Here is a 14,436-nt window from a genome sequence, read left to right as displayed (position 1 = left end):
CCTATAGAAAATCATGGACCTGACAAAACATCAACAACTCTGGAATGACACTTCATTGTCCTACCGATAGTTGTCATTCTTTCAAGCAGATTGAAAGTTGTGAGAAAATGATTTACTGTAACCCCTAACGATAAGAACATGTAACATGTTTCAAAAGACAGATCATTTGGAAAAACAAGTGGGCAGAAGATTAAAAAATGCTTTCTAACTTCCTTTGATCGGCAGTAATCCTTCTCTCAAGCCTTCCATCAGTCACATAAGACACTATTCATTATTACTATTACCATTAATAATTTCACAAATGACCAACATTCAGCTCTTCTCTGACATAATAAACAGTCATTAAAATGAGAACACACCACATTTAACATATTTAATCAGTTCCTCCTAAAATGTTTTTTGAGTTAGATCTGTTACAACAATGTAGTTTATATTCAAATTTATAGTTTCTCATCCGTTCCTACATCACAGCATTGGCTCCCCTCTGGTGCTTTTGTCGCTTTTCTATTTCAAAAACATAACAAGCAACACACATATTAATTACAGTGTAATGCATTGAAAATAATTCATGTTGCTTTCACTGACATCAGCTTACTTCAGTTCAATGTAGTCTTGAAGTTCAACATTGAGTGTTTCAGGGAGCAACAGGCTGAAACAACCAGCAGCCATCGGGATGATGCCATAAACAACCATGGGAATGCTGTAGTGGTAGGCTTGCAAGAGCCTGACCAGTGGTGAGAGGATGCCCGCCACTCGAGCACACATAGAGTTTACACCCATACCGCTATGTCTGCAAGATAGCACAGCCATATTTTAAATATAGACACATTTAAAATATGCCTATATGTCTGAATAGACATATTTTAAATGATGCAATATTTGTAAGGGGAATTCATTAATGAGTTGAGCACTAATACCAAACAACTCTTGGCTCTACACAACCAAATATGTAAGAATATGTAATGTAAAATATGGTGTTCACAGTCATTTAATTCTTTAAATAGCTCTTATTTTCAACCCCCTACACAGTCGTCAGAGTTGGATTATAGTTTCAACACCAGAACTTCAACTATCACATTTTTCTTATTTTACATTTGTATATTTCGAAAGAAGCTTGGTGGCTTTAGCAGGTGACACACTACATGACTGTCACAGTTTCCAGAGATTTTGAAAAGACTATTTTTAGTGCCTTGACTTGGTTATCACAGAGGATATAGGATTTTTTAGGCCAGTGCATCAAAACTTGTGGAATCTCTCTAGGATGAAAATAAGGAACACATATACCACTAGGTGGCGGTAATGTTACTTCCCTAGAAAATAAAGGAAGATGCTGTTTAAAATAGGTTAACTGACAAGTTAATATGATTTGGACAATGTTGTCTGTATTCTTTGTTACATATATAGTGAGAGTTTGCAATGTCTATTTGAAAGTTTGTTTATTGAGTTTGGAGTGACTCAATGTTAGCTGGCATCTAAAAATTTTAATATTTCTATCTGAACAAATAATGTCATGTTTGGGCTGCATTGCACAAATACACATTAAAGAGCTTAATGGAAACATGTCCCTTATAGAAATGTTTCAAATTTACTATCTTCATTATTTACTATCAGAATTTCTCTCTGTTATAACAATACTGATATACTAATTAGTTAGTTGTTTGTTTGTATTGTACTTATAATGTTTAATTGCTAAAAAAAATAAGTGAAGAAAGTTGTCTCAGCTTTTTCATTGAGTCTTTATTTCAATGCATATTTTAGCCAAATCAGCTTTTTTTTCTTATTTTCTAGATCTCACAGTGTATTTAGGTTTTTTAAGGAATAAGCAGTAATACCTTATATCAGTAGGATATAATTCAGCTGTATAGACATAGACTGTACTGAAGGCAGCAGCAGCAGAAAATTTTCCCATCATAGCAATGACTGTCACAACCACAGGTAGAGCTGGTGGGTATAAAACAAATGTGTTTAGCAAATAAAAAAATAGAAATAAAAACAAAAAAAGTGTAAGAAAACCACAAACAGTTAATATGATTACCTCTTGGGACAGCAGTGGCAACCAAACAAGAAACTCCTCCAAGGAAAAGGAAGCCTGCCTGACATATTCTCCTCCCAAAACGTTGAATCATAGTCAAACAAGCCACATTGGCAGGAATTTCAACAGTGCCAAAGATGAACTGCGTGAGGTAGATATTTAGGCCGAAACTCCCTATATTTAGGCTCAGTCCATAAAACAGGAAGCTGGCTGCAAACCTGAAATCAGATGCAGCATTAGCTTGACTACTGTGGTATATCTGCACATAGTAACTTTTTAAAGCAAATGGATTCTTAAGAAGGCAAACCAGTTAAAGCTCATTATTAGAGTGCGTTTCCTCAAATATGATATGCGGAAGATGTCCATCATGCTCTTTCTGTCTGGAGTAGTTTCCAAATTTACCTAAAATGTGGAAAATGAACTTCAGAAAAATTTTCACAGAAATACAGTTATAGACATTTTGGTGTTTATGGCTTTATTTAGATAGTGCATCGTCCTAGCTGACGTTCATCCAATTTAAGGAAATTTTCGTGGCATTTTATTTTAGATTCTAAATATTTGTATTTAGGATCTAAGTATTTAGATATATAGATCAATGTATGTATTGAATACATAGATACATTGATCTATGTATGTAAAAATGAAACAATTCAGATCAAGAAATAAAGCCTAGTTGCCTGTATTTTGTGATGTCACAGAAAAACTTTTTATATTTAAAGACGCATGTGAAAACATAAAACTTTAAATTCAAAACCATCCAAGTAAATATATTAATATCAGGTCTGAGGAAGACATTCGAGGTTTTTGAAGTTTACGTGTGGATGAAAACCTTTTCTAGCAGATGTGCTGGTACTCTTCGTTTGTTAACTTTGGCTGCCCGGTGGAGTGCCTTCTCAGCCTCCTCCTTCCTGTTTTGCGTCATTAACCATCGAGATGATTCTGGGAGAAGCCTGTTGAAACAAGACCTCCAATGCAACTAAAGACTGCCCAAGCAATGTTTTAGTTGGTAATGTAATTTTTCTGCTACTAACCAGTAGAAGATCAACAGGATTATGACAAGAGGGCTGAAGAGCACAAGTTGCAAGATCCTCCAGTTTCTCGTCAAATATGCAATACCAGACAGAAGCATCTGTCCAATTGAAAAGAAACTGATGATGGACGTTGTGCAAAGAGCAGACTTTGAAACGTCAGTCCACTCCACCGCTGAAAACCAGATTAGGAGAAAAGTCACTTATGGTCATAATTATTTTACACTGCTGAAGAGTAAGAGCTTAAAACCTTTGTAATGTTACAACTGTACATTTATACTGTACTTAGAGCTGAATACATAAGATCTGTGTAAGTCAGGGTTCAAGCAAAACAAAACAAAAGAATAAAACTTTGACCTACCCATGACACATGTGTTCATAATAATGACACCACCAGAAGACCCACATAAAAATTTAAAGATTATGTAAACGTAGATGTTTGGTGAGAAAGCCGTAATCACAGCAAACAACAGTAGAAGGAGAAGTGAAAGCAGGATTACAAATCTTCTACCAAACCTAGAAAAGAAAACAGAGCTTTATTAGAGAACAAAATTGAAAAGGAGTGCAAAGAAATCACACAAAATTCTTGATTTTTTAAAAATCATAATACTCGACACGACTCTTTAAAATTAACATTAAGTTACAGACAGCCTTCAGGCATATCAGCTGTTCTGACGTGCTTTGCATATTACATTCTCAGTACTCGTTTCACAAATTAAAATCTTTAATAGTGCACGAATAAGGATTCCTATCTCCATGTTGTCTGTAAATAACCATTTCCATATTTCTATATAAATATCCAATGCATTCTCTTAAACACCTATGATGTTTTGAGATTAGAGTTGCTATAAAATGGTAGAAGTCGACTTTACTCATGTGTGCTATCAGACAGTCATTGGCTCCAACCTCCAGGACCAACAAACAAAACTTTACAGCTTGTTTAGTTCAACTTTATCGGTATTATACTGATGATGATCACTAAGGATGACAACTTCAAAGACCTGGGCTTCCTGCACATTTTTAATTTCACAGTTAAACGCTTTTCCAGTCAGATTTCTTCATTTCTTTCATCACTTATTATAATATTTAAGGCCGAAACATTCACCTTTGGCTTTATTTTCTGCAAGTTCCACAAACTACAAAAAACAACACAATGCTGTCAAAGTGGCTTCTGATGAGGCTGTGATGTAAAGAGCTATTTCACATTTTATTGTTTGTTTATTTTGATTTGTTATCGGAACAAACATATACCAAAAATAAAAAAATTACGTTATGCCCATCAAATACCAGACCTGACTGCCCACCACTAAGTCACAGTTCTTCACACTTTTGAATATTTTTGCAGACATTCATAAAAGTGGATATTTCTTTTGCATCCCAACAGCACCCCATAAACATCTAAGAAGGTGTAGAGTTGAAAATGTAGAAATTATTCCTCTCTTGACTTTTGAATGTGAGGGTTCTCAAAACCTCTCAAAACCCCAAATGGTTTGAAATTCAAGTTGTGCTGTGGAAAATCAAAAGAATAAGTAATTTAGATATAAATTAAGATAAAAAGCGCCTCTTTTCTCTTTCAGATAAAATGAATATAGACCCAATCTTTTAAATTGGGGAGTAAGAAGTCAAGTCTGTAAATTCGACCATTTTTCCCGCAGCTTTTCCTTCCACCCAAACTTAGTCAAACCTGGAATATGACAAAAAGAACTTCCATACTTTTCCAAACTTGTCTGGACTGTGCAGAAGCCCTGCAAGAGCCTAAAATCTGATAAATCTAACATCACATACACAATAAAATGAAAATTGTCTCAGTATATTGACTAAGATAAAATTAAAAACATTATTTCCCACAATGTGTGAACCTGGAACCAATAGCTTAAGGTTGATATTCGTACCATGAGTTCTTTGCTAAATGGTGAGGTAAAAGGAAATGTATTACCTGTCAGAAATAGCCCCAACCAGTAAACATCCAATAAGGATACCTGCCATGTAGATTGACTGCGATGCCTCGATTAACCCACTTTTGCCACAAACTAGATCAAACTGTAAACAAAAGCAACTGTTATTACAGATGAAGATAAAAATGCACTAAGAATTATAAGGAGGAATGCAAGATTGTAAGAAAATAATGAATTTTTGCTTACCTCTGTGACAAGGCTCGAGGCTCCTTGTTGAACCTCGTAGTCCCAGCCATTGATGCATTCTGTTGTTCTGTTGAGGCCATATGCTTCAATAGCTTCCAAATCCAGATCCACGGGGGTGAACATGCTACACTTTTCAAATCTCCCATCCTTGTCCACCGGGATGGTGAGGTTCCTTTGTCTCTCTTTTGTCAAGTTTGGACCTCTCTCCAAGATCCAGTCAGTGTTGCAGTAGTGAGAGAATCTCAGCCCCGCAAACACCTGACTGCTGACATCGAAAGCCGGGAAAATGCTGGGTATGCATAAAGCAACAAGCAAGGTTTTCTGAAACAAACCAAACTCCCCGACCTCCTTCAGGACGTCTCTGAAGCCGCTCATCTTGGCATGTGGACGTTTAACAGAGGCTTCTCATAGATCTACACAGTAGAGACAGGTTTAATTTTTAACTAATCACAAATAAGATAGTCCTTGTAACTGCCTTTGTAACTCCTTCGAGGGGAACAACAGTTATCACGACAGCAATAAAATGCCATTGAGTTGGAAACAACACAGATAGTAATCCAAAAGTGAAAAAAACCTGAATCAATAAATCAAAAAGACATTATTAATTTGTTTTACAGGCATACAATAAGATGATAAAATTCTTATTTACAGCTGTAAATATTCAACTGTAAATCTTTCTTTAAATATTCCGATTTACAGAGAGCTGTAAATCTGAATATTTCCATGCCGACACAGACGTTTTAAACTTTGTTTCATCATTATTTGGGCCTACAAGGAAAGGTAGATGTTGTGATTTCACACCTTCAGCATATATCCATCAGATATTCATACAAATTATAGGTTTCTACTAAACACTTGGTATTCTAACATTTTTATCACTTTTATCTAAACAATGAAGTCAAAAGAAATAATTTATGCAAACTATTGGGTATTGACTAATCATAATCAATAACAGAACATTATTTAAATATCTTACTCATCATATCTACTATGTTGTTTATACACACAGATGGCTTAATAATCAGACATAATAAAACCAATAACTAGTTTAAGCTAGTTTATTTGGATTCCTTCAAATCCAAATAACATTTGGCCACAAGACCTTTTTTTAAATGTAACAGCACAATAAATACTCATTTACAAATTATGAATAGAGAGAATTTATGTTATAGCTTTTTCATTAATAGTATATACTTAGCATTTGTGCTACATCAGTAATTTATCCAGTGCAGATTTAAAATATTTTCAGAATACATTATAGTTTCCAAGGTGTTTACATTTTCCTGCTTCAATAAATAGCTGTGCATGTATTTGATTTATTTATAGTAAAAATATGTATTTCGTCAAGAAAATAATGCATTCTTTGCCAAATACAATGTCGAAATTCTACAAGGTGCAGCAGGATAAAATATGTCATAACCCATATATACATAGAAGTGCATATCTGGTTTTGAGAACTTAACTCAAAACACTTTTCTGTGTTTTCATGCTTCATACTTTGAATATTTCTTGGTTTGCTGGCTGTAAAATATAATATTTTGTTTTCAAACATTATATGCACCTCTCCCTAACTAAATAACCAGGCATTTAGCATGCAAGTAGTAGTCAATGTCACACAATGTGCTATGAGCACTAGTTTGTGACACACAAACATTGTATAAATGTTTGTGTGTCACATGAAATCTTTGGTCACCTGAACCTTTTTAACTCATTTAATAGAGACTCACTTGAGTTGCAGCTTTGTGGCATTTTTAGGCCACCAAGAGTCATGATGACTAAAACTAGAGTAACACTTTTGTGAATGTAAACATGCAAACAGGTAAGCATGCAACAGACCTAGGAAATACAAACGGGATTGACTCGACATATTTTCCAATTCAATGACCACAGCAGGTAGAGTCAGCTTCAAAAATCTAAATGAACTTTACACAGAAGAGAAAACTAACTCACCTGTAAAAAGGCTTTATGGGTCTATTGATCCATAAAGCCTCTACAATGCAGTGTTTTTTTTTTCTACTGACAATCATTGATAAACTTTAAGTTTTCTGGGGTTTTTTAACCCCTCCAGGGGGTCTTTTGTGGGCTCTAGTGTCCCTTATATGACAGTGGGCTGACAGGAAACGGGGAAGGAGAGGGGGGAAGACATGCGGCAAATATTGTCGGGTCCGGGAGTCGAACCCGCGACGGCCGCGTCGAGGACTCAAGGCCTCCAAATATGTCACCACGGCACGCCCAAACTTTAAGTTTTTAGTTAATAATTATGTTTCAAAACAAGCAGAAATGTTACTTTTACGATTTTACTTGTATCTTTTAGAAACTAATGCATTCATATCAGTATTTACTCCCATGTGTCATCAGATTTCCCAGGGTGGGTTTAAGTACCAGGTATGTGTGAGTTCAGGTGAAATCTGAATCACAGTGAAGTAATCATCCATGCCTGGGAAGCTATTGATTGCGCTCATGTTTGTTCTTCAAATGTCATTGTATCTTGCTGCAGTTTTGTTTATCTGTCATCTGTTATATTTAGCAACTTCACTCTGGTAGTTCACATTTCATGAAAATGTTTCCATGGCACACCTACAGTGCAATGACTGAACTTGAGCATTAACTCTTCCCTTTGAAGAACATAAGATAAGGATTAAGACAAGATCATTATGTTTATGAGCTTTTCCAATGACGTTAAAGGTGTGTGATACGTTATAAAACAACTATATTGTATAGATACAAATGGAAGATTATCATTATTTAAAAAATCCACAATAAATGAAAGAAAGCTCACTACTTTGTTTACTCAATTCTCTAATTTACTGATAGATGTAATTTGATTTGCAAGCTAAAATTATCTTTCAACAGAGCAGTATGTTACAAAGTGTCACAAAATGTCCCAGCCAGGGTCCCTTAATCTCACAACTGGAACATAACTAAAGCAAGTGTGAGATGATAGAAAAATTAATAGGCTCAGGTTTGAATTATAATTAATACTATTTGATCCTTTTGCTATACCACCATAATTTGATTTAATTTCCACTTCCTGGGTGGGTATCTTTTCCTACCTGCTTTTAACAAGGTGATTTTTTTTTATAGCTGAATCTACATTGGAGATGAAGGCTTAGGTAAATTAATAGCAAATCTTCCAACAGGAACAAAAATCAGACACCGCATGGACTCCGTTGAAGTTTTAAACAACTGGATTTGATTTTACCCAATAGCTAATGTTTGTCTGTGACATACAGTATGTAATGCGGCAACACGATTGTGAAAAAAAGTTACACTATGAAATCAAGCTATAAAATCGTGTGCTTCTCTAGCATTCAGCCTACCCACCTCCTCTGTTATTAATGGAGCCAAATGGAAAATTAGGCTTTTGCCAAATCCTTTGAGGAGTACAACATCTTTGTCAGCAATGAAATGTTGGACTGAACACCTGACTGAATAGGTTCCTTCTCTTTGTCTGCTGCCATTGCCAAACTACAACCATAGACTCCAATTCTAAAATGGCGCAGAAAATTGACGTCATTCACAACCCTTCCTGTATGGCAGTTTTGGTCTGCCATACAGTACATCAGTATTACACAGAGCTGCAATAATTAGACAATTATAGTAATAATGAATACATTTGAATTTTCAAAAGTTACTCTGTTTTTTTAACTCAGTTCACTTAGTGACTAATTACACAAAGACCAACGTTTTAAGCCTTTCAAGCTGGTTTAAGGCTAATTTCCAACTTGTAGTTAATGAAAACATGACTTAGTTTCTTAAATGATTAGAGTATTATCAGACCAGTTAACATTTCTAAGACAGAAATGTGTGCTTAATGAAAAACATGTTTAATACATGATAAAGATTATTTTCAAAAGGTACTTTTAAAGTGACAAACAAGCCTCACTGCAACCCATAGTTTAATCTGTTAATAATAACTGTATAATACTATTCAGTCTAGCTCTCTGTGCCAGTAATAAAAGTTTCAATTAGCAGAAAATTAGGTAGGAAGCATTAAGATTTTCTTGTCATTAAGAAACAGCAACTAAGGTATTTCTTTGCCAAAACAGCAGACACAGTCAGAGACAACTGCTTTCAGTACAACCATGTTGCTGAAGTAAGAAACTTGAAATTAATTGACTCATAATTTATTCTAAGCTTTTATAGTTGGAATTAGGTCATTTATTCTGCATTTGTTTGGTTCGCTACTGGATGTGGTGCAAATATGCAGATTAACCCTGTAATGTTTTACATTTTCTTTGCCATAAGTTGTCAACTTCATTGCAGACCCTTTAGTGAAGTTCAGATGGTTTAGTCACAGGAGAGTTTTAAAACACATATGTAGACCTGTTTAGGACTTTAATATATCACACAGGAAGGCAGAATTTGTTTTATTTTCACTGCTTTCTGTTATAATACACATAACTGCCAAAGACACATATTAACATTTACATATCATTAAAAAGAAAAGGGAAAAAAGTACTAAAAGCACTGTAATTTATAAGTGACCCGTTATCTTTGGACTGTCAAAAAAAATTAAGATTGTAACAACTAATAAAATGTCACAGATAATTCAAATGATAAACCCTACAGTTAACTCAATAAAAACACATAACTATTATATCAGATAGTCATAATGTCAGTAACCTCCGAAACAATCACAATTTTGTACTCTTTTCTTCTTGAGCACAGGATCCTTTCTCTGTGATTTCATCAGATGATTTTCTGAAATTATAAACAGAACTGAGTGATTAGCTGTCAACATAAGCCAACTGGTGGGGGTGGAGGGAAATGTGCAAACTCACTTGTTTTCAGCAAGGTCCTGCAGCTCGGCGTTGCGAGTTTCAGGTAGAAGCACACAGAGACCTCCAGCCACAATGGGGACAGTGCCATAAATCAACATGGGGATGATATAATGGTAAACATCCAAGAGACGGATCAGGGGAGCAAGGATTCCTGCCACTCGAGCACACATGGAGTTCAGACCCACGCCGTTCTGCCTGGAAGGACAGAAGATCAAGTCGTCAGCTGTCTCATCACTTAAATAAAGCTAATCTTCTCCCAAATGATAAAGATGGATCCTTAGTTTTGCCTTCAGGTCATTACTTTCTTACCTCAGAATGGTGGGGTATAGCTCTGCTGTATAAACATAAACTGTGGCAAAACTGGCAGTGGCAGCAAATTTACCCAGAACAGCTATAACTGTGATCACGACGGGAAGATCTGATGAGCAAACAAATTGCATTTCTGTAATGAGGGCTGGACTTTTTATAACCATAACCATTAGATGACCTAGTAGCAAAAAAAAAAAAAAAAAAAGAAGGGTAAAAGTGATTTTTTTAAAATAGTACATTTCAAGCCAAGGTTGTTACCTTTTGGTATAACAAGGATGCCAAGGCAAGCAAGGCCTCCAAACAACAGGACTCCTCCTTGGCAAATTTTCCTTCCAAAATACTGTAAGAATGGCAAAATACCTACACGAGCAGGAACCTCCACTACGCCAAAGATGAACTGTGTGAGGTAAATATCCAGACCAAAGTTGCCAACATTGAGACTTAGTCCATAGTACATCAGACTTGTCGCAAACCTGTTAAGTCATGACAAAGACATTAAGTGACCCCCATAAAGTTAAAGCTACTAAAGTGCCAACTGGATGCTTACCAGATAGTGCTCATTATGAGAGCCCGTTTTCTCAAATATGATAACCTGAAGATGTCCAGCATGGTTCCCTTTTTGTTCGCACCCATACCATCCAGCTGAAAAATTGTGGGTGTGATTAGTGAGCACGTGTTTGGTTTTTGGTAGAGGTCAGAGTGTGATTGGTGGGACTCACTTTCTCTAGCAGCTCCTCTGGCACTTTTCTCTTGTTCACTTTAGCGGCTCTCTGTACTTCCTTTAAGGCCTCCTCCTTCCTGCCCTGTGTAATGAGCCAGCGAGCCGACTCTGGAAGAATCCTGCTTGACAAATAAGTCTGGATCACAAACTGTGCTGTTTGTTTTATTATTGTTGTGGCTGTTTTCAGCTGCATGACATGTTGAAAGCTACAACATATTTCTATTAGTCGCAAAAAAAGTTTCCGGCTTTGAAATATATTGGTCACAGGCTTTGTAGCTTTCGGTTGTTTAGATTGCAGTCATATCCTCACAATATTGAGATCACAGGGAATCCATTGATACTAAAGAGTTGAAGTGATGATACACTTTGAACCAACTGCTAAGAAACAAGAATTGTATCCATCTCTTTCATTTTTTTTGGTTGTTTCATTCTCTTGAGGAAAGAAATTTGTCTGCACCCATCTCCTCTGCCTGCCTTATGTAAAAGACAGACATAGTGTGGAAACTAAAGAAGTTCCACCCATCAGTTTTACTGAGGTAACACTGTTTTAAAGTTGAAGTTGAGAAGCTGTTTCAAATTAAATAATTTGGTCAAGTTGTTTTAAATCATGTCAACATGGTCATAAAATCACATTATTTTTTACTCAAGTTAATACTGCGAAAATCATACATATGCTTACTTTTAGAGGCAGTCAAACAAATACTAACCAGTAGAAGATTCCCAGTACAAGGATAAGAGGGCTGAAGAGCACAAGCTGCAGGATCCTCCAGTTGCGGATGAAATAAGCAACTCCAGAAAGTGTCATCAGTCCAAGAGGAAAAAATGCATGGCAGATGATGGTGCAGAGAGCAAACTTTGAAGAATCACTCCATTCTCCGCCTTTAATGGAAATAACAAGTGTGAAATCAATTATCTATGTGCCGTAATTTCCAGACTATGAGTTGCTCCTTTTTCACACGCTTTGAACACTGCGATGTGACTAATATAACGCTTTCTTCCCAGGTTTTCAAAAGGTTGGACTGCTGCCCGATGAAGAGGACGGCACAAACTTAAGAGTGAAAGGAAAGTGACATTGAGAGCAACAAAGAAAGAGAGACTTAGGGCGTGTGTGAGAGGCTGTTCAATTCTGATAGTGAAGAAGACTACTTTGGTGGTTCCAGTGTGCAGGAGGAAGATGTGATCAGTGGCTTTTTCTGGTCAGCTCCTGAAGTTTCTTGCTTTTTAAGCAGCTGTGTTACAGACACTGTTATGGAAAAAGCATGTAGGGTATGTAAAAAATTATCTTTCTATTTAAATATCTCATCGACATCTACAGCTTATAGACAAATATAGCCTATGTACACTTTTTTGCCTCCTAAGTGAGGCTTGCATTCAGGTTTGCTCAATAGTCTGGAAATTACGGTATTGATTGGTATAGTTAATGCACTCGAAATAAAGTTGCCATTAAATTCAGCTGTGAAACCTACCAATCACAAAGGCATTTGCAACAATTCCAGATGTTGAGAAGCCACAAACAAATTTGAGAGCAATGTAAACATAGATGTTGGGTGAGAAACTGAGTCCTACTCCAAACACAAATAAGATGAGGAGAGACAGCAGGACCACAAAACGTCGGCCGAACCTACAGAAAGAAAGGCTGAAATGTTACACATGTCCCTAAAAGTTACTTTGTTAGTTAACTGTTTCCTAGTTAATGGCTGGACACAAGTGGTCATCACCTGTCAGCCATCTGTCCCAGAACAAAGGCTCCAACCAGAAGACCGGCCATGTAAATAGACTGAGATGCCTCAATGAAATTGCTTCTGTCGCACACAAGGTTAAACTGACAACAACATTGAAGAGACATAAAGAAAAATTTAGTTATACTTCATTTCTCTAAGCCTGTTAATCTTTTACTTCAGCTACTTTGATATATTTTACTTTTTGGATGTATTAATTTGTTATAAACATGGCTACACAACATTTTTCAAAAGTTATTATACATCTTGAAACGATAAGAAAATTAGGGAAAGAAGTTTCCCTAATCAGAAGAAACAAAAACTAAACTTTTCAGCCTTCATGTAAAAAGCTATGTGTGGAGGAAAACCAAAACTACATCCCCGGAATCAAACATGGTGTTGGCAGAATCATGCTGCGGGGACTTTTGTTTTCTTTGCCAGAGACAAGAAAGCCAAATACCAGGCAATCCTGAAAGACAACACGTTAAGAGGCTGTAAATGAAAATACTAATCACAAAATATTATTAGCAGGGGTCTAGAAAAGCACTCTAGAGATAGCAAATTTGAATACTACACTTAATAATGTGAAACAACTGTAAGCAGAAAAGTAAATTTAAAATATTCTCTAATTAAAAGTTGGTAGCATCAGCCCTGACCTCTACTGCCCTGATTGGCTAGGTGGGCATAGACAATGAATGAAAAAATATAACCTTTGTCTGAAACCTGCCTCCTCCATTATGATAGGTTGTAAAACATTTTGTTTAACATTATTTACTTTTCTTTGTATTTGTTACCAACTTTTATGCAATCTTATGATGCTGCTTCCACTGTCTTCATCATGTTACTGCATGTCTCTTTGATGTCCTTAGTTACACCTCATATAATGTGTTTTGTGTTTTTTTCCGCTTTTATCCCATATATCTCAAGTATCTATAGCTTAAAGTAGTGAGATGGATGGAATCTCCAGTCTCTAGACTCTGAGCCTCCCTCCAGTGTTTAACATCTTGTTGACTCTCTAATCTGTTCAAAGGTTTTTACATGTATTATGTCACTATAGGCAGATTTAAAAAAAACCATGTCAACTGACTTTAAAGTACTTTGTGTCATATTTATGCACTTTCAGCAGATCAGTGTTCTAAGGTCAGCACTTATTTAGCGTCAGTCAATCATTCAGTGACAATTATGTGGCATATCGCAGATTCGCCAAAGTTATCTCTCTATGTTGATCTGCTCAAGATTTTCTTACCTCTGTCACAATGCTGGAGGCATGATTGGGCATCTCAAAAACTGATCCATTTATGCATCCCGTTGTTTCGTTAAGTCCGTACCTTTCAATGGTTTCCAGGTCCAAACTTACAGGTGTGAACATTTTACAGCTGTCAAACTTTCCCTCTCTGTTAGTGGGTATGGTGAGGTTTCTTTGTCTTTCATCAGTCAGGTTGGGTCCCCGCTCCAAGATCCAGTCGGTGTTACACTGGTGCGGGAAGTTCATACCTGTAAACACCTGGCCGATCACGTCGAACGCCAGAAACACGCTGGGGATGCATAATGCAGCCACCAAGCGTTTCTGAAAGAAGCCAAATTCCCCGATCTCCTTCAAGATTTGCCCAAAGTTGCTCATAATGGTGTCCTAAAGTCCTCAGCAAGTAATGAAGGCAAGGGGCAGCTTTGGTTTCAAGAGAAGAGAAGGAGTCCCATCCTTT

At 36.4% G+C, this 14,436-nt stretch overlaps 2 protein-coding genes across 3 annotated transcripts; both read right to left on the bottom strand.

Moving 5' to 3' along the window:
- Positions 1 to 359: 359 nt before the first annotated feature.
- Positions 360 to 5,719, bottom strand: LOC114136726 (solute carrier family 22 member 13-like). 2 transcript variants are annotated; one of them, XM_028004938.1, is made up of 11 exons: positions 5,547 to 5,719; positions 5,202 to 5,463; positions 4,997 to 5,100; positions 3,422 to 3,576; positions 3,064 to 3,235; positions 2,862 to 2,982; positions 2,340 to 2,434; positions 2,036 to 2,250; positions 1,833 to 1,941; positions 596 to 790; positions 360 to 504 (listed from the first exon to the last, which is right to left on the bottom strand). In XM_028004938.1, the coding sequence occupies exons 2-11, from the start codon at positions 5,322 to 5,324 to the stop codon at positions 441 to 443; spliced, it is 1,353 nt and encodes a 450-aa protein (XP_027860739.1). In that variant the 5' UTR covers positions 5,325 to 5,463; positions 5,547 to 5,719; the 3' UTR covers positions 360 to 440. The 2 variants fall into 2 exon arrangements, with proteins under 2 accessions (XP_027860739.1, XP_027860738.1); XM_028004937.1 differs by having other exon boundaries at positions 5,202 to 5,719.
- A 3,836-nt stretch (positions 5,720 to 9,555) lies between these two features.
- Positions 9,556 to 14,418, bottom strand: LOC114137033 (solute carrier family 22 member 13-like). The gene is made up of 10 exons (XM_028005515.1): positions 13,980 to 14,418; positions 12,734 to 12,837; positions 12,482 to 12,636; positions 11,723 to 11,894; positions 11,014 to 11,134; positions 10,842 to 10,936; positions 10,553 to 10,767; positions 10,295 to 10,403; positions 9,986 to 10,180; positions 9,556 to 9,905 (listed from the first exon to the last, which is right to left on the bottom strand). Exons 1-10 carry the CDS (start codon positions 14,352 to 14,354, stop codon positions 9,839 to 9,841), a joined length of 1,608 nt encoding a protein of 535 aa, XP_027861316.1. The 5' UTR covers positions 14,355 to 14,418; the 3' UTR covers positions 9,556 to 9,838.
- Positions 14,419 to 14,436: the final 18 nt, after the last annotated feature.

Source organism: Xiphophorus couchianus, chromosome 21 (genome assembly GCF_001444195.1).
Source record: "Xiphophorus couchianus chromosome 21, X_couchianus-1.0, whole genome shotgun sequence".
Classification (NCBI taxonomy): domain Eukaryota; kingdom Metazoa; phylum Chordata; class Actinopteri; order Cyprinodontiformes; family Poeciliidae; genus Xiphophorus; species Xiphophorus couchianus.
Note: the sequence above shows the minus strand (reverse complement) of the source record. Positions and strands in the feature narration are given on the sequence as shown.